Here is a 19,210-nt window from a genome sequence, read left to right on the forward strand (position 1 = left end):
GGTACCTTGCTCAAGGGCACTTCAGCCATTCCTGCTGGTCCAGGGACTCAAACCAGTGAGTTTTTGGTCCCAAAACTGTTTCTCTAACCATTAGGCCATGCCATCATTGGTTAATGATGTGTAATTGGTGAGACTACAGTACATATTGATGCGCTATATGTGAATCACTACACACAACACACATATGTATATGTTCTGTATATATATAATCTTTTTCTCTATTGCATTGTACTTTTTTTTGTATCTGCACTATTATCATGTACCTTTTCACATGTTGCACTATTATTGTTTACAGCTCCACCACGTACGTTTCAGAATACCTACTGCTACCTCACTTCATTGTGGCACTTTTGTACGGCTCTACTTCACTCCAATACCAGTTCTTGTTGTTTGTTTCTGTCTTTTGAGCAATTGTTTTTATTTAATTCTATATTTATTCTATTATACTTTTATTCTGTGTTTTTTACTTAGTCTACATTTATCTATATTTTACTCTGTACTTGAGCTGCTATAACATCTGAATTCCCACTCATGAGGATCAATAAAAGAATGTCTTATCTTTATATGTGTGTAAATCTAATTGCATTTATATAAAGTATTTATAAGCTCTTATCAATGATTGTGACTAAGGAATAGATATATTATAATTCAAAGGAACCTGTACAAACATGTTTTCAAAAAATTTGAGACGTATAAAACATAAATAAAAACAGAATGTGATGATTTGGAAATCATGGAAATGCTTTATTTCATTAAAAATGGGACAAAGACAACATTGGAAATGTTGAAGCTAAGAATTTTGTTTGCTTGTTTTTTGAAAAATATGTGCTCATTTTGAATTTGATTTCAGCAACACAATTCAAACAAGTTGGGGCAGGTGCATATTTACTACTGTATTATATCGCCTCTACTTTTAACAACACTCTGTAAATGTTTGGGAACTGAGGAAACCAGTTGCTGTAGATTTGAAAGCGAAACGTTGTCCCATTCTTGCCTGATATACAATTTCAGTTGCTCAACAGTTCAGGGTCTCCTTTGTTGTATTTTGCGCTTCATAATGTGCCAAATGTTTTAAATGGGAGACAGGTCTGGACTGCAGACAGGCCAGTTTAGCCCCCAGACTCTTACTACAGAGTCAAGCAGTTGTACAGAGTGGGGTTTAGCATTGTTTTGCTAACGTGGTGGTAAACATGTCCCTGTCCCAACTTTTTTGAAACGTGTTGCTGGCATCAAATTCAAAATAAGCATATATTTTTCAAAAAACAATAAAATTTGTGAGTTTCAACAGTTGATATGTTGTATTTGTGCTATTTTCAATGAAATATAGGGTTTCCATGATTTGCAAATCATTATATTCTGTTTTATTTAAAGTTTACACAGTATCCCAACTTTTTTGGAAGCAGGATTGTATTCTAAACGTATCCAAATGTTGTTCTTCAGTTGGTTGAATCAGTTGTTATACAGTCATGATGCTGTCAGCCTTCATAATTGCTGCCTGTTTTGTCTTTTTTTTTTCTGGAGCTCTGTCTCACTAAACTCACTAAATCTGTGCGTGAGAGCAAATGAGTGAAATTGTGCTGACTCGTCGTGCAGGTGTGAGGGAGAGAAGGTTAGTCACCCCTTTCTACAGTGAAATTAATAGACTGAGAAGAGGCGCACATTTTGGAAGGTCTGTATTTGTTATTCAAGCGCATCCCCAAGAGAGGTAATGACGCACTGGGCAGCTGAATCAACACACCCACGCACACTGGTATGGATGTGTCTGGTCAATATCTAGGGAGCTTGAGTACAGTGATTAATTTGGCTATTAATGTGTTGTTGTTGTTGTTACACCTCCAACAGTACTTATCTTTTTATTCATCACAAAGAACAAATAGTTTGTGACCGGGGAGGAATACAGGGTGAAGCCCCAATTGATTTTTTTTTTAAAGATTTTTTTTTGGCTTTTTTTACCTTTATTGGATAGGACAGTGTAGAGACAGGAAATGAGTGGGAGAGAGAGACGGGGAGGGATCAGGAAATGACCTCGGGCCGGAATCGAACCCGGGTCCCCGGATTTATGGTATGGCGCCTTATCCACCTGAGCCACAACGCCCCCACCCCAATTGATTTTCAACCCCTTTTGATTTGGCATAAATTTTTTTTACACCGGATGCCCTTCCTGACGCAACCCTCCCCAATCTTTCCAGGCTTGGGACCATCTGTCTCTAGAGTTTACCCGCTATGGTGCAGAAAAAAATCCTGTGAGTGGTAGTTCTGTGGGGGGAAACACCTTGACATTGAGAGAAGTGAGAGAAGAAATGCTAGACTGGAAGAGTTGACAGGAAGTCTATGGTTATTTGAGTAACCCTTCTTTATAATCAGGCTCGTACCGTAGTACTCGAGTCCAGGACTCAGACTTGAGTCCGATTCATGCCCTAATTTTAAGGACTTCTTGACAGAGGTGGACAAAGTACCCAACTTCATTACTTAAGTCAAAGTACAGATCCCGCTGGTTAAATGTTACTCCAATACAAGTGAAAGTTGTACAGTCAAATTTTTACTTAAGTACTGAAGTACATGCTTTTAAAAATACTTAAGTATTAAAAGTATAGTTTCTGTCAACGCATTGTTGTATTATTGCCACAACACTTACAAAACCTAATGTCTCTGAAGCAACCGACTGGATTTACTGACTAGCTTGTAGAACCTGCAGAATAAACGCCTGGTAGAATGTAACAAAATGAAACACAACTGAACTGAAAAAGAGCCACTGTCATTTTCATTTTTTTTTATTTTTATTGTAGCACTCCTCTCTACCCCCACAAAGCAGCATGGTAGTGTTCTGACCCAGCTCTGGAAGTGTTTGCACATATGGATGTGTATGTTAATCAGGAAGACAGTGGAATAGCTGTAAATGCAGCTTGCTCAGAAAATAAAAAGGACAATCCAACCTGATTTAAAACCCAGGTCCACACCTCAAGCTTAATAACTGCCCAACAGCAACACTGCTTTTAGCAAGACAAAAAAAAAACCAACAACAACGCAAGACCATCATCTGACATCAAAACAAAAAATTCCAGCAATTTGTTGTGACTGACTAGTACAATACTGTCCATCTCACAGGTCTCGCGTGTGTGTGTGCGCGCGCGCACATGCATTCATGCACATATGAATCTGCCTGTGGAATCATGGTGGTTTAACATTAAGCTAGCTAGTCAATGAAGCTCCACCTGATATGCTAGCAAAATCTTTTCAAACTCGAAATCATATTGGGTAGCTAACGCTACTAGAAAAGAAAGATTTCTACATTCTGTTTATTTGGCAATATTATGCTAAAACATATTTCTGAAAGCACTTCAGCTAAGTTAACGTTATTCAAGTTAGCGTAACTCCATTTTTACATGCTAACTAACAGTGTCCAAGTTAACTAGCTATGTGTTAATGTTAGCCGTGGACAAGGTGATGACAACTTGGCGGGAAAATCCATAGAAAGTCATTTGACTAAACAGGCTGCATTGGTATTGCAACATTATCGCTAGCTCTAAAAGCACAGACAACTTCAATGCAAGCTTTCTCTTGGAATAAAATGTTTATGGACCTCAATGTGCTTCCGCAGGTTGGACGGCGAGTTTTTGTAGGCTGTGATGTGGTTCGTTTTAGGCAAACAAAGCAAACATTTAAACCGAAACAACTCTATTCCTTTCAGGAAACTGAAACATGGGTTCTAGCTATAGCCATGGGTACGTGTACTTTCCCCAGAAGTACCACCTCCTTCCGTTCTGTCATCAAATGATCGTGTTAAGTAATGCTGCGGAGAAATCACTGAACTTGATTTTATCCGGCCTATAGATGTGACGTGACCCTAGTGATTACTGATAGGCTGTCTCAGTGTCACCTGCGAAAAAACCAATCACGTTTTAGAAAATAAAATAAAAAAAACATCCACTTTCAAAGCCGCTTCATAGTAACGAGTAACAAGGACCTTGATAGGAATGTAGTGGAGTAAAAAGTACAATATTTGTCTTTCAAATGTTGTGAAGTTAAAGTCATAAGCTGCCAAAAAAAATTAATACTCAAGTAAATGTACTTCGTTACTGTCCACCTCTGCTTCTTGAGCAGTGATGACTTGGACTTGGACTTGGACTCGTGCATTAACTGCATTCGGACTCATAAATTGGAGACGAGGACTCTGATTTTTTCTTTATTTTTTGTAACATTCCATAATAATTTGGCATAAGATATTTATATCTACGTTAATTTTTGCATAATTTTGTGCAAGAGAAGGCACATTCATACGTCATGTTCAGGAACAACGTTAATTTTTTTTCGATGAAAAATGTTTATGTAACATTTTGAAATGCACAAAGTGCCAACAGCAAAACAAACCAAATCCAAGTTCCCTGCCATGTTAGTCTGGCTAACGCGACAAAGCTCTAGGCCCTCGTGTTGCGTCACGCTTAGGATGGGCGGGCCCAGGCTACTGCCATGTAGTTCCATGGTGTTAGAAAGCTTTTGTTTTTGAGATGCATCGTGTTTGTGTAACACGGTTATGTTTTTGAAATGCACACAAGTCCATTTGTTACAATAAAGCACATTAGAGTGTTATGTTTTTGACATGGATGCTTAACATTAGTGCCATCAGCCTTTTTCTAAATATTCCTGATAGAAGACATCTTTTTTTTGGTGAATTTATTATAGGCGATGGTATGGGACATACATCTTCACACTACTCAAAGCTATCAGGGTGTTTTCAAGCGTGTGTATGTGTGACAGCTGTGTCATTTGTGTCGGACTCGACTCGGGTCAACAGTGGACTCGAATCGAAATTTTCTTTAACGACTTGGACTTGAATCGAACGCTGAGGACTTGAGACTGGACTCGGACTCGGGGTTTAGTGACTCGACTGCAACACTGTTTATAACCATGGTGAGCTGAAAAGCATCTCAGAATACATAACGTAGCGAACCAAGAGGCGATTTGGCTCCAACAGTCAAAGACCACATCAGTTTCCACACCTGTCAGCTAAGAGCAGGAATTTGAGGCTACATTGGGAACAAGTTATACTTGACTGAAAGGAATTGAGCCTCAAAGTTTGCATGCTGTGCATTCTGAGATGCTTTTCTGCTCACGTAATGGAATACAGAGTGATGTTACCATGATGCAATACCTGCATGCAATCTACTCCTCTGGATCAACATCATGTGCGTATTGGATTTCATCTTCCACCTCTGTTCTGTATTTTTTCCTGCCCATTAATGTTGCATAAATTTATAACCATATCTGTTAGTTGGCCCTACATTGAGAGAATATCCTACCAGCGTAAATACGTGTTTAGCTTCGTGTTTAAGGTGGTAATGCATTATTATAGGTATTCAAACCGAAATCAACATCATGACAAGTTCACGTCTACATGGGCATCGCCACCATTGAATGTGAAGGGGACGTGTCCCCTTCACATTTCATAATTCTTTGTTTGGACCCCCCAAATTTAACATAAAATATTAGTTCACCCAGCACCGTTTCTATTGCTTCGTGAAAGAATCCATTCCACTTGATCGATAAGAGAATACACATACCACTGAAAATCCACTCCGGGTTTTCCAGGCGTTACCTACAACAACTCACCGCACAAGTGAAGTGAATCTCAGCGCAAGCAGAGACATTTTGGTGCAAGGTGCAGGCTGCTCGAAAGTGGAGGAGGTGATGTCAGCCCCATTGCCACCTCACAATGTCTAGCTTTTGCTAAAACCTTATTCTTTTGTTATCTGCCCTCAAAATTAACCCTAGGTCACGTTAAATTAATGCTCAACTAAACAATGAAATAAGCTTAGCCTAATGGGGCATTCTTGGTTGATGATGAATTGTTTGCAGTATTTGCTCCTCCCCAGACACAATGGACATAAGGACATTCTTTACAAAGAAGCGGAAAGTCAGTAAAAATATCCCCACAGGACAGGGTTTTTTTTGTCCCAATGGAAGTGTTAGTGCAGTTAGCTGGCTAGTCAATGTTAGGAGATGTATCAGCTAGCTTAATGTTAGTTATCATTTAATTCAAACCCAGTAGGCCTGCCTTACTGTAATGCCAAGAATGAGGTCAAGTCTGCTCTGATATTTATTGATTCCCTGTTGTGATTTGAAGAACTTATTTTGTCTGGTCTTTGCCAGTTTTCTGGAAAGTAACATAGGAAATCAGTCTATGGGGAAGGAAGAGTAGAAAGGAAAGCAATGGAGAGAGATGGAAGTTATTCCAGATGGATTGTGAAGGAAAGGGGGATAAAAGTTATGAAGTGGTAGAAATTGTGGTGGCACCAATATAAGAAGGAGTTATATCTATAAATCTATTTGTTATACTAATCTGTAAATCAGACCTGGGCATTTTCCGGCCCGCGGGCCGCATCTGGCCCTTTGGTTCATTCTGACCGGCCCGCGTAAGGTTAATTAGAAATTACAAAATAAACGTATTTTCTAATTTTACCCCATGCATGGACTGAATATGCATTGCTTTTATTTTGAAGTTGTGTTCAACAAAAACGCAATGTGCGCGACATGAACATGACATGAAATCCCACGAAACCTAATCCCGCGATAACTACTTCCGTAATTTGTCCAGACCAACCACAAACTTGTACGTCATCCTTCAAACGGTCCAGCCAATCACATAGTGTGACGTCACCAGCAGGCGCCGGAGCCCGAGCCAATCTGTAGATCTGATACCTACAACGAATGGACTGATGATCATCTGTCAGCTGTGCTTCGCATCTCCACCTCAGACATTCAACCTGATTTTGATGTACTCGTTAAAGACCAACAGAGACTAGATTTCTCTCACTGAACAAATAAAAAACACCAAATGAGGTGATTAGACTACAAATGTGGGCATCATTATTATAATATGATGTATCTTGCTTGATATTTGGAGTAGAAAGACAATATTTTGATGTCTTTATTGTGTTTTGGGGTGAATGTGACTGAAAAAAAAATGGTACAAACGTTCACATTTTGTTAACCATTGTTTTGGGAAATTTGATTGAATAAATGACATTTTTTGTAAGGCAACCTCGTTTTTTCCATACTCTTACCAGTCTTAGCAGCTTGTAAAAACAATGTTATTTACTGCTTTATATAAAGAAATACAATTAATATTATGCAGAATTTAGTTCAGCCTTATGGTCCGGCCCTCCACAAAATTTCCTGTTTCTCATGTGGCCCCATGGAAAAAATAATTGCCCACCCCTGCTGTAAATGTTACTGTAGTACCACCATTGCATGTAGGTTGACAAAACTGCACTTGTTCATTGTGTGAAGTTCTCTTTTATGTGTCGTTGCTTGACACAGTGTGATTTTGTGTTATGAAGACTGCATGATGCCATGTCATTTTTGTTATGAGTATCACTAAATCGGAAAAAAGTAAAATGCACCCACTAAAGTCACTGTTGGTGGTGAACAAAATTGCACCTGTTCATTGTGTGAAGTTATTTTTTGTGTCACCGTTGCTTGACACAGTGTGATTTTGTTATGAAGTTTGCATGATACCATGTCATGCCTGTTCATTGTGTGAAATTATGAATATTCTTATTTTTAAACATACAGTTGAGTGTCACTATTGCTTGGCACAGTGGCATGTTGTGTTACATCTAAAACTAAATATAAAAGGAAACGCAAAATAAAAAGTAAAATGCACCCATAAAGTCATTGTTGGTGATAAATTGTGTCACATTCATCTCATTATCTTATCTGTGGACTAGTTGAATGAGGACTTATTGTTGAGTCTCTAAAATAGTCATTGAATTAAGTGACTTGTTGGTAAAATTAGGTGTTTAACAACCTGTTAAAAATACACCAGAATGCAGGAAATGGCATCTAATTAATTAAGCATTTTCTGCGGGAGGGGGCGGCACGGTGGTGTAGTGGTTAGCGCTGTCGCCTCACAGCAAGAAGGTCCGGGTTCGAGCCCCGTGGCCGGCGAGGGCCTTTCTGTGCGGAGTTTGCATGTTCTCCCCGTGTCCGCGTGGGTTTCCTCCGGGTGCTCCGGTTTCCCCCACAGTCCAAAGACATGCAGGTTAGGTTAACTGGTGACTCTAAATTGACCGTAGGTGTGAATGTGAGTGTGAATGGTTGTCTGTGTCTATGTGTCAGCCCTGTGATGACCTGGCGACTTGTCCAGGGTGTACCCCGCCTTTCGCCCGTAGTCAGCTGGGATAGGCTCCAGCTTGCCTGCGACCCTGTAGAACAGGATAAAGCGGCTACAGATAATGAAATGAGATGAGATGAGATTTTCTGCGGGAGGACCCCCAGACCCCCCACCAGTGTGTCCCCCCCACATTAAAAATGCTTCTGACGCCCCTGTACATCTACAGTGTACAGACTACACATCTCACATATAAGCAGATAAAGCATAATTAATAACTGCAGGAATATTACAAAATACAAGAAAACTAACCTTGTTTCTTTGTCTAAAGACAGTAAACCAATGGTCATTCCATGGCAGCATATGTTTATGGGCGTGTATGAAATAGCGAATTATCCCTTGCGTAGTTAACTCAGGTAGGACATTTTCATAAGAAGAACGAAATTTTAAAACACTAGCTTTAAGTGAAGGGCGGCACAGTGGTGTAGTGGTTAGCGCTGTCACCTCACAGCAAGAAGGTCCGGGTTCGAGCCCCATGGCCGGCGAGGGCCTTTCTGTGTGGAGTTTGCATGTTCTCCCCGTGTCCGCGTGGGTTTCCTCCGCGTGCTCCGGTTTCCCCCACAGTCCAAAGACATGTAGGTTAGGTTAACTGGTGACTCTAAATTGACCGTAGGTGTGAATGTGAGTGTGAATGGTTGTCTGTGTCTCTGTGTCAGCCCTGTGATGACCTGGCGACTTGTCCAGGGTGTACCCCGCCTTTTGCCCGTAGTCAGCTCCAGCTTGCCTGCGACCCTGTAGAACAGGATAAAGCGGCTAGAGATAATGAGATGAGATGAGATGAGCTTTAAGTGAAGAGATGTGTGGCAGCGGGGGCGTGGCCAAGCAGCAGTCTGTGAATGGAGGACGGGGTCGGGGAAGGTAAATGGCTAAGTCATTCCACCTGCTGTGAATTAATGTGTGTGTGTTTGTTACAGGGACGGAGCATAAAAGGAGGGCGAGAGCAGAGAAAAGAGTCTCCTGACCAGAATGCATGTGTGTGTGTGTGTGTGTGTGTGTGTGAGGCTGAAAAGCTAGATATCTCAAGTCAAGTCAAGTCATTTGTATAGCGCGTTTAACAATAAACACTGTCGCAAAGCAGCTTTACAGAATTTGAACGACTTAAAACATGAGCTAATTTTATCCCTAATCTATCCCCAATGAGCACGCCTGTGGCGACGGTGGCAAGGAAAAACTCCCTCAGGCGACACGAGGAAGAAACCTCGAGAGGAACCAGACTCAAAAGGGAACCCATCCTCATTCTCATCTCATTATCTGTAGCCGCTTTATCCTTCTACAGGGTCGCAGGCAAGCTGGAGCCTATCCCAGCTGACTACGGGCGAAAGGCGGGGTACACCCTGGACAAGTTGCCAGGTCATCACAGGGCTGACACATACTGGTAGACACAGACAACCATTCACACTCACATTCACACCTACGGTCAATTTAGAGTCACCAGTTAACCTAACCTGCATGTCTTTGGACTGTGGGGGAAACCGGAGCACCCGGAGGAAACCCACGTGGACACGGGGAGAACATGCAAACTCCGCACAGAAAGGCCCTCGCCGGCCCCGGGGCTCGAACCCGGCCCTTCTTGCTGTGAGGCGACAGCACTAGCCACTACACCACCGTGCCGCCCCGGAACCCATCCTCATTTGGACAAAAGCAAACAGCATGACTATAACATTAACAGTTTTAACATGAAGACAGTTTCGTTGATGTCAGATATCTTTCTTAAAAAAAAAAATTTAAAAGTTTGTAAGAACCTCAGGTCCCGCCTGCCGTGCTTCTGTACTCCACCCACATCAGGGATTTGCTACAAGATGATTTGTAAACCTTGTTTCCACCAAGTCGACAAATACATGACAAACCGAGGCTTGTCTATGGGTAATGAAAGAGGGGGCTGAGGAGGCGTATCATATATTTGGGCATTGTATGTTTGGTTTGTTTCACATGTATTGTGCAATTGACTACTTTCATATCCTGTTACCTAAAATAGAAAAGAATAAAATGCTCAGATGAGTGCACTATAAGGCACTGGTGTATGGTACTGGAGGATAAAGGATGTTACCATATGAGTCATGACACACGCACACAGACAGAGCCTTCCTTCTCTTCCTCTGCTAAGAGTTGATTCCTTCCTGCTGTTGAACACACACCAGTTGACCAGTCCACCTTGAGCAAACCAGAATGTTCCCACAAGCCATGATTTGGCTCTGAGTCACAACCAAACACAGACATTTTTGCAGTAATTTGCCAGTAATAGTGACGTGAACTGCACTTCAGATGTCAAACAAGGCGGAATCATGCCCTGTCTCGGTATTTGAATTTAAATTGCTTTTCACAGTTACAGTGCCCTCCATGACTATCGTCCCACCTTGTAAAGATTAATAAAAAGGGACAGAAAAAAATCCACCTTTTGATGAAGTCACTTCATCTCGCACTGAAAAAATGAGAAAAATCCATCCTTTAATTGAAATAAATGTATTCAGAGAAAAACAAATCCCTCATCAAGAAAATTATTTTCACCAAAACCACCTGTGTCACTATTATTGTCACTCCTTCATTTAATACTTTGTACAACCTCCTTTCTTTACCAGTAAAACAGCACTGAGTCTCTCCTATAACATTTTACAATGTTGGAGATACAGAGCAGGGCATCTGAGACCGTTCCTCTTTACTCAATCTCTCCAGATCATCCAAGGTCTGAGGCCCTCTCTGGTGCTGTCTCTCCTCTTCAGCTCGGCCCACAGGTTTTCAATGGGGACTGAGATGGCCAGGGCAGAAGCTTGGTTCTGTGCTCAGTGAACCATTTTTGTCTTGATTTGGACAAATGCTTCAGATCATTGTCCTGCTGGAAGATCCAATAATGACCCAGTTTGAGTTTCCTGGCAGAAGCAGCCAGATTTAGACTTAAAATGTTCTGATATTTCATGGAGTCCATGATGCCGTGGACCCTAACAAGGTTTCCAGGGTTTTTGGAGGAAAAACAGCCACCAAACATCACAGAACCTCAACCATATTTTACAGTTGGGATCGGGTTCTTTTCGTTATAGCCAGCTTTCTTTTTACACCAAACCCATCTTGAGTGTTTGTTGCCAAAAAGCTCCATTTTTGTTCCATCAGACCTTAGAACGGTCAAAGTTGTAGTAGCGTTTCACAAACTTCAGGCGCTTGCTTTATTTCTACCATACCTTTGAAATAATCTGTTGGCATAGAGGTGGCATCTGATAGTGGTTTTGGAGACTTGGAAATGCCAAGGTTTTACTTTTTCTTGTAATTCATCAACAATGATCATTGTGGATTTTTTTCCCCCTCTCTTACTGTCTTCCTCACTGTACGTTGGGGCAAAATAAACTTGGATCCTCTTCCAAGCAAGTTCGTAACAGTTCCAGTTGGTGTCCACTTTTTTATTATTGCCCTTACAGTAGAAATGGACATTTTCAGGCGAGTAGCTATTTTTTTTTAATAACCATTCCCTGACTTATGAAGATCAACACACTTCTCCCTCATTTGGTTTGTGTGTTCTTTTATCGTTCCCATATTGATGGATGGGTGGCACGGTGGTGTAGTGGTTAGCGCTGTCGCCTCACAGCAAGAAGGTCCGGGTTCGAGCCCCGTGGCCGGCGAGGGCCTTTCTGTGCGGAGTTTGCATGTTCTCCCCGTGTCCGCGTGGGTTTCCTCCGGGTGCTCTGGTTTCCCCTACAGTCCAAAGACATGCAGGTTAGGTTAACTGGTGACTCTAAATTGACCGTAGGTGTGAATGTGAGTGTGAATGGTTGTCTGTGTCTATGTGTCAGCCCTGTGATGACCTGGCGACTTGTCCAGGGTGTACCCCGCCTTTCGCCCGTAGTCAGCTGGGATAGGCTCCAGCTTGCCTGCGACCCTGTAGAACAGGATAAAGCGGCTAGAGATAATGAGATGAGATGAGATGTTGATGGATGACTAAGGGAATTTGGCCTCTGTGTCACCTCATATTTGTTCCCCAGTTAATCAGGAAGTCATGGATTACAGCTTGAAAGTTCCTACACGCACCAGTCAACTCAAAAGTACTGTACAATCTAAATGGGAAACATACTTCAGTTACAGGGTGTAGTGGTTGGCGCTGTCGCCTCACAGCAAGAAGGTCCGGGTTCGAGCCCCGTGGCTGGCGAGGCCCTTTCTGTGCCTGTGGCCTTTCTGAGTTTACATGTTCTCCCCGTGTCCGCGTGGGTTTCCTCCAAGTGCTCCGGTTTCCCCCACAGTCCAAAGACATGCAGGTTAGGTTAACTGGTGACTCTAAATTGACCGTAGGTGTGAATGTGAGTGTGAATGGTTGTCTGTGTCTATGTGTCAGCCCTGTGATGACCTGGCGACTTGTCCAGGGTGTACCCCGCCTTTCGCCCGTAGTCAGCTGGGATAGGCTCCAGCTTGCCTGCGACCCTGTAGAACAGGATAAAGCAGCTAGAGATAATGAGATGAGACGAGACTTCAGTTACATTGTGTTCAATTTAATTTCCAGGTGTGACGATAATAGTGGCACATGTGTTTTTTGTTGAAAATAATTTTCTTGATGAGGGATTTGTTTTTCTCTGAATAAATCGATTTAAATTCAAGGTTGGATTTTTCTCTTCTTTTTTTTTTCAGTGAGAGATGAAGCGACTTCACCAAAAGGTGGATTTTTTTCTCTCACCCTTTTTACTAATCTTTACAAGGGGGGACAATAATCATGGCGGACACTGAACGTAAGTGACACGCCAAGCCTGCAGATATTATTCTGTTACTCCTTTCAGGTATTACTTTGCCTAACTGCCTAGAGACTAAACCATGTCTCTCATTTTCATTAGTCTCCTGTCCCGGCACTGTCTGTAGGAGTGTATTTTAGCCACGTTCCTTTATCCTTGGTTTATAATCCTAATCCTTGTCCTAAAGCTTGTTTTAAAGACAACAGAATGGGCACAGAAGTATTTACGCTTTTGTTTAATCATATGATCTCATCAACTTGCTCTGGTCTGTCTCCCTGGGTGTGTAGTTTTCACATCTCCTGATGACAGGACACACGTTTTTAGCTTCATGAACATGAGAACAAATAGCTCTATCTGAATTTTATATATATAATAGCTTTGATGATGAGTGTGTAGAGTCTGTCTGAAGAGAGTGTAGGATGCATACACATCCAGAAAGACAAACATCATTGTAATGCCTGCATGACTGTCAATAGGCCCACTTCCATGCTCCATGTCCATCACACTCCGGATCTATGCGTGCAGCCAAAACGAATGCTTTGAAGTGTGTCTGAGGGCTCGCATGTCTTATTTTCTTATTGTTGGAAAAAGAGATTCATGGGCGGCACGGTGGTGTAGTGGTTAGCGCTGTCGCCTCACAGCAAGAAGGTCCTGGGTTCGAGCCCCGTGGCCGGCGAGGGCCTTTCTGTGTGGAGTTTGCATGTTCTCCCCGTGTCCGCGTGGGTTTCCTCCGGGTGCTCCGGTTTCCCCCACAGTCCAAAGACATGCAGGTTAGGTTAACTGGTGACTCTAAATTGACCGTAGGTGTGAATGTGAGTGTGAATGGTTGTCTGTGTCTATGTGTCAGCCCCGTGATGACCTGGCGACTTGTCCAGGGTGTACCCCGCCTTTCGCCCGTAGTCAGCTGGGATAGGCTCCAGCTTGCCTGTGACCCTGTAGAAGGATAAAGCGGCTGGAGATAATGAGATGAGATGAAAGAGATTCATAGATAGATAGTTGGATCATTAAAAAGAATGCACCCTGTAGTGGATTTTCTTTACCTACAATAAGCAATCAATAATCATGGTGGTGTATTGGTTAGCACTGTCACCTCATAGCAAGAAGGCTCTGGGTTCGAACCCAGCGGCTGATGGGGGCCTTTCTGTGTGGGGTTTGCATGTTCTTCCCGTGTCTGTGTGGGTTTCCTCCGGGTGCACCGGTTTCCCTCACAGTTCAAAGACATGTGATTCGGTTAACATGGAGCAGCCATGGCTTGAAGGTTGGGCTGAAGTGCCCTTGAGCAAAGCACCTGACCACCAACTGCTCCCTGGGCGCTGTAGCATAGCTGCCCATTGCTCTGGGTATGTGTGTGTGCTCACCGCTCACGTGTGTGTGTGTGTTTTCACTGCTTCAGATGGGTTAAATGCAGAGAGGAATTTCACTGTGCTTAAGTGTACGTGCGATAAATAAAGTTGTTGTTCTTCTTCTTTTAAAACGCACCTGCATTCTGATCAAAACCACCAACTTGTTGCTTGGTGACGACTTTTGTTCTTATTCAGCTCTCTAAATGATGCACGTGTGTGTGTGTGTGTGTTCCAGCTCATACCGGAAAGGTGCTGACGGAGTTCAGAAAGGTGTATGAACAGCAGTATGCAGTGGCTCTCTTTAACAGCGTACGCTTCGAGATCGAGGGAGGAGGGAACGTGCAGACCCAGCTCTTACACCGCAAGGTAACATCCTCATCTGCACTTTGACCTTTTCAGATTCTCTGAACATAATTGACTTCACTCCATCTCTGTTTCATTTTCATTCAGTGCCTTTTGAATCTCAAGGAATTTTTAAAAAATGTATTAATGCCTTTATCGTGCAAACACATTTCCTCAACACATTGTTTGTCGTACATACAGTGGTGCTTGAAAGTTTGTGAACCCTTTAGAATTTTCTATATTTCTGCATAAATATGACCTAAAACATCATCAGATTTTCACACAAGTCCTAAAAATAGATAAAGAGAACCCAGTTAAACAAATGAAACAAAAATACTGTACTTGGTCATTTATTTATTGAGGAAAATGATCCAATATTACATATCTGTGAGTGGCAAAAGTATGTGAACCTCCAGGATTAGCAGTTAATTTGAAGGTGAAATTAGAGTCAGGTGTTTTCAATCAGTTGGGATGACAATCAGGTGTGAGTGGGCACCCTGTTTTATTTAAAGAACAGGGATCGATCAAAGTCTGATCTTCACAACACATGTTTGTGGAAGTGTATCATGGCACAAAGAAAGGAGATTTCCGAGGACCTCAGAAAAAGCGTTGTTGATGCTCATCAGGCTGGAAAAGGTTACAAAACCATCTCTAAAGAGTTTGGACTCCACCAATCCACAGTCAGACAGACTGTGTACAAATGGAGGAAATTTAAGACCATTGTTACCCTCCCCAGGAGTGGTCAACCAACAAAGATCACTCCAAGAGCAAGGCGTGTAATAGTTGGTGAGGTCACAAAGGACCCCAGGGTAACTTCTAAGCAACTGAAGGCCTCTCTCACATTGGCTAATGTTAATGTTCATGAGTCCACCATCAGGAGAACACTGAACAACAATGGTCTGCATGGCAGGGTTGCAAGGAGAAAGCCACTGCTCTCCAAAAAGAACATTGCTGCTCGTCTGCAGTTTGCTAAAGATCATGTGGACAAGCCAGAAGGCTATTGGAAAACTGTTCTGTGGATGGATGAGACCAAAATAGAATTTTGGTTTAAATGAGAAGCGTTTTGTTTGGAGAAAGGAAACCACTGCATTCCAGCATAAGAACCTTATCCCATCTGTGAAACATGGTGGTGGTAGTATCATGGTTTGGGCCTGTTTTGCTGCATCTGGGCCAGGACGGCTTGCCATCATTGATGGAACAATGAATTCTGAATTATACCAGCAAGTTCTAAAGGAAAATGTCAGGACATCTGTCCATGAACTAAATCTCAAGAGAAGGTGGTTCATACAGCAAGACAATGACCCTAAGGACACAAGTCATTCTACAAAAGAATGGTTAAAGAAGAATAAAGTTAATGTTTTGGAATGGCCAAGTCAAAGTCCTGACCTTCATCCAATCAAAATGTTGTGGAAGGACCTGAAGCGAGCAGTTCATGTGAGGAAACCCACCAACATCCCAGAGTTGAAGCTGTTCTGTATGGAGGAATGGGCTAAAATTCCTCCAAGCCGGTGTGCAGGACTGATCAACAGTTACCGGAAACGTTTAGTTGCAGTTATTGCTGCACAAGGGCGTCACACCAGATACTGAAAGCAAATGTTCACATACTTTTTCCACTCACAGATATGTAATATTGGATCATTTTCCTCACTAAATAAATGACCAAGTATAATATTTTTATCTCATTTGTTTAACTGGGTTCTCTTTATCTACTTTTAGGACTTGTGTGAAAATCTGATGATGTTTTGGGTCATATTTATGCAGAAATATAGAAAATTCTAAAGGGTTCACAAACTTTCAAGCACCACTGTATACTGTATGTATATTCTATTTTTTAAAGTGTATTCCTGGTGTGAGAAGAACATGTACCAGTTATGTGTTTATTCCACTGTGTCAGGAAAGGAGGCACAGCCCTAACAAAGTAGAATATAACAGAATGAAAGAATAGTGATGGTACGTTGAATATATTTTTAATTTAAATAGTCATTTCTTACTTTGTAAAATAATTCAAATTTATTTCCAGGGTAATTTGACTAACAGGATGGAATGAAATCAGATTAACCTGAATTCATTTCTTAAAATACGGTCGGGGAGAAAATCCGTCTATTTAAAGAAATATGATTGTCACCACGTGACGTCTGTTCCGCACAAGGTGGTTAGTTTGTTGCTTTTGTTTGTGGTGCGAAAGCTCAGAAAAAAATACTGTCTGTTGCTTTTTCACTGCGTAATATTGGCGTTCCGTGTGAATGTACTCATGACAAAAACAACAGTTTGAAAACAATACATTAACGTGTGAATTAATCACACGGAGTGTGTAAAGGCCTTTCCTGTTACTTTGTTGTTGTTGGTTTTTTTTTCCACTCTATAAAAAGAACCCATTAAAAGCCACATGGCTCTGTGGTCCCTCTTATCTTTGGTTGGCTAGTGAAGGGAAGTTGGAGTAAGTTTCACACACATTGGTGCCCCATCACCATAAGTCCTGAGTTTCCATAGGTGGTGATGTTCTGAAGCTTAAATTATACCTTCCAGCTCAGTGTGGTGATCTGGTAAGTAAGTGCAAACTGCTTTTTTTGGTATGGACGATTAAATCCCGATGCGTGAATCGCAGAATCAGCATTATGCCTCACCTCCCTTATACGTTTTTATGGGTGTCAGGTTTATTCATAGTAGCACAGCGTGCGAGGAAAGATGTCTGGGAAGCATTCTGAGACTATAAAGCCCTCCATGTGCAGACCTTCCAAAGTATGGAAATGTAGATTTCATGTTCCCATTTTAATGCTACGCTTACTGATGTTTAAAAATAAGCAAGACAACTTAACATGTGAAGTCTGAGGGGGAAATTTGGGAACGTGGGCTGGAATTTATTTATTTGTTTATTTATTTTTCCCTTAGGAAAAGGAAACCCATTGCAATAGTAATATTGACACTCAGGGGTCTCTGAATTTTTGCAATTTTGGATCCTTTCCAGTGTTTAAAAAAACATCCACGGCCCCTTTATGATCCCAGAGCAGATTTATTTTAAGAGTATAATCTAATATACCAGCAAAAGTATTAGCCACATTGTGCAAACAGATACCATCATGGGTGTTTATCAGTGTCTGATTTAAATTCCACCAAACCCAATCTAGTTCCAGTGTGTTAAACACTTTTATACCAATCACGTCTGCCACTCAATTAGTGTTCAACAAGCTTCCATTCAGTAACACAGATCTGCTTGGTTTTTCCCAGGTTCTGCGCTCGTCATCTCAAGTCATGGTTCTGAGCACCAGACATAAACAAAAGCACATAGAAATTGTACATAGCATACAATTTGTCTACCAGGCCTACTGCCCATTTCTTATTATAGGCCACCCTGGGGGAAAAAAAACCCAAGACTTCAGCTATTTTGGTGTTCAGAATTTGAAAGAATGTTCTTCGGCCTCACGCTTATTTCTTATGAGATTATGAGAAAAATGACGTGACGGAAAGAATACATACATATATTTTTTTTCTTCAGGATCCACTTCAGGACAAGTCAATCTTCTCTGGAGACTTGTTTCAGTATTTGGAGGAGAATAAGAAATGGAGGAACCGCTTCATATACGTAGCCGACTCTTACAACATCAGCGTTTATGACAGCAGACTGGTGAGGAAACTCTTGCACTTCCAAATCAAACAGCTCTAATCCTGATTTGATTAATTAATTTACATATTTATATTTTCCAGTGGACCTAATATTATATATACAATCCCAATTCCAAAAAAGTTGGGACAAAGTACAAATTGTAAATAAAAACGGAATGCAATGATGTGGAAGTTTGAAAATTCCATATTTTATTCAGAATAGAACATAGATGACATATCAAATGTTTAAACTGATAAAATGTATCATTTAAAGAGAAAAATTAGGTGATTTTGAATTTCATGACAACAACACATCTCAAAAAAGTTGGGACAAGGCCATGTTTACCACTGTGAGACATCCCCTTTTCTCTTTACAACATCTGTAAACGTCTGGGGACTGAGGAGACAAGTTGCTCAAGTTTAGGGATAGGAATGTTAACCCATTCTTGTCTAATGTAGGATTCTAGTTGCTCAACTGTCTTAGGTCTTTTTTGTCGTATCTTCCGTTTTATGATGCGCCAAATGTTTTCTATGGGTGAAAGATCTGGACTGCAGGCTGGCCAGTTCAGTACCCAGACCCTTCTTCTACACAGCCATGATGCTGTAATTGATGCAGTATGTGGTTTGGCATTGTCACGTTGGAAAATGCAAGGTCTTCCCTGAAAGAGACGTCGTCTGGATGGGAGCATATGTTGCTCTAGAACCTGGATATACCTTTCAGCATTGATGGTGTCTTTCCAGATGTGTAAGCTGCCCATGCCACACGCACTAATGCAACCCCATACCATCAGAGATGCAAGCTTCTGATCTGAGCGCTGATAACAACTTGGGTCATCCTTCTCCTCTTTAGTCCGAATGACACCGCGTCCCTGATTTCCATAAAGAACTTCAAATTTTGATTTGTCTGACCACAGAACAGTTTTCCACTTTGCCACAGTCCATTTTAAATGAGCCTTGGCCCAGAGAAGACGTCTGCGCTTCTGGATCATATTTAGATATGGCTTGTTCTTTGAACTATAGAGTTTTCGCTGGCAACGGCAGCTGGCACGGTGAAT

The 19,210-nt window shown here is 41.6% G+C and overlaps 1 protein-coding gene across 2 annotated transcripts in view; it reads left to right on the plus strand.

Annotated features, from left to right (window-relative positions):
• The window catches only part of niban2a (niban apoptosis regulator 2a), a 140,116-nt gene that overhangs the window by 19,527 nt on the left and 101,379 nt on the right, over positions 1–19,210 (plus strand). For both annotated transcript variants that reach the window (XM_060935556.1, XM_060935555.1), the window contains exons 2-3: positions 14,449–14,579; positions 18,049–18,177. In XM_060935556.1, coding sequence (XP_060791539.1) covers positions 14,449–14,579; positions 18,049–18,177 — 260 coding nt within the window. The remainder of the gene's footprint in view (positions 1–14,448; positions 14,580–18,048; positions 18,178–19,210) is intronic.

Source organism: Neoarius graeffei, chromosome 12 (assembly GCF_027579695.1).
Source record: "Neoarius graeffei isolate fNeoGra1 chromosome 12, fNeoGra1.pri, whole genome shotgun sequence".
Classification (NCBI taxonomy): domain Eukaryota; kingdom Metazoa; phylum Chordata; class Actinopteri; order Siluriformes; family Ariidae; genus Neoarius; species Neoarius graeffei.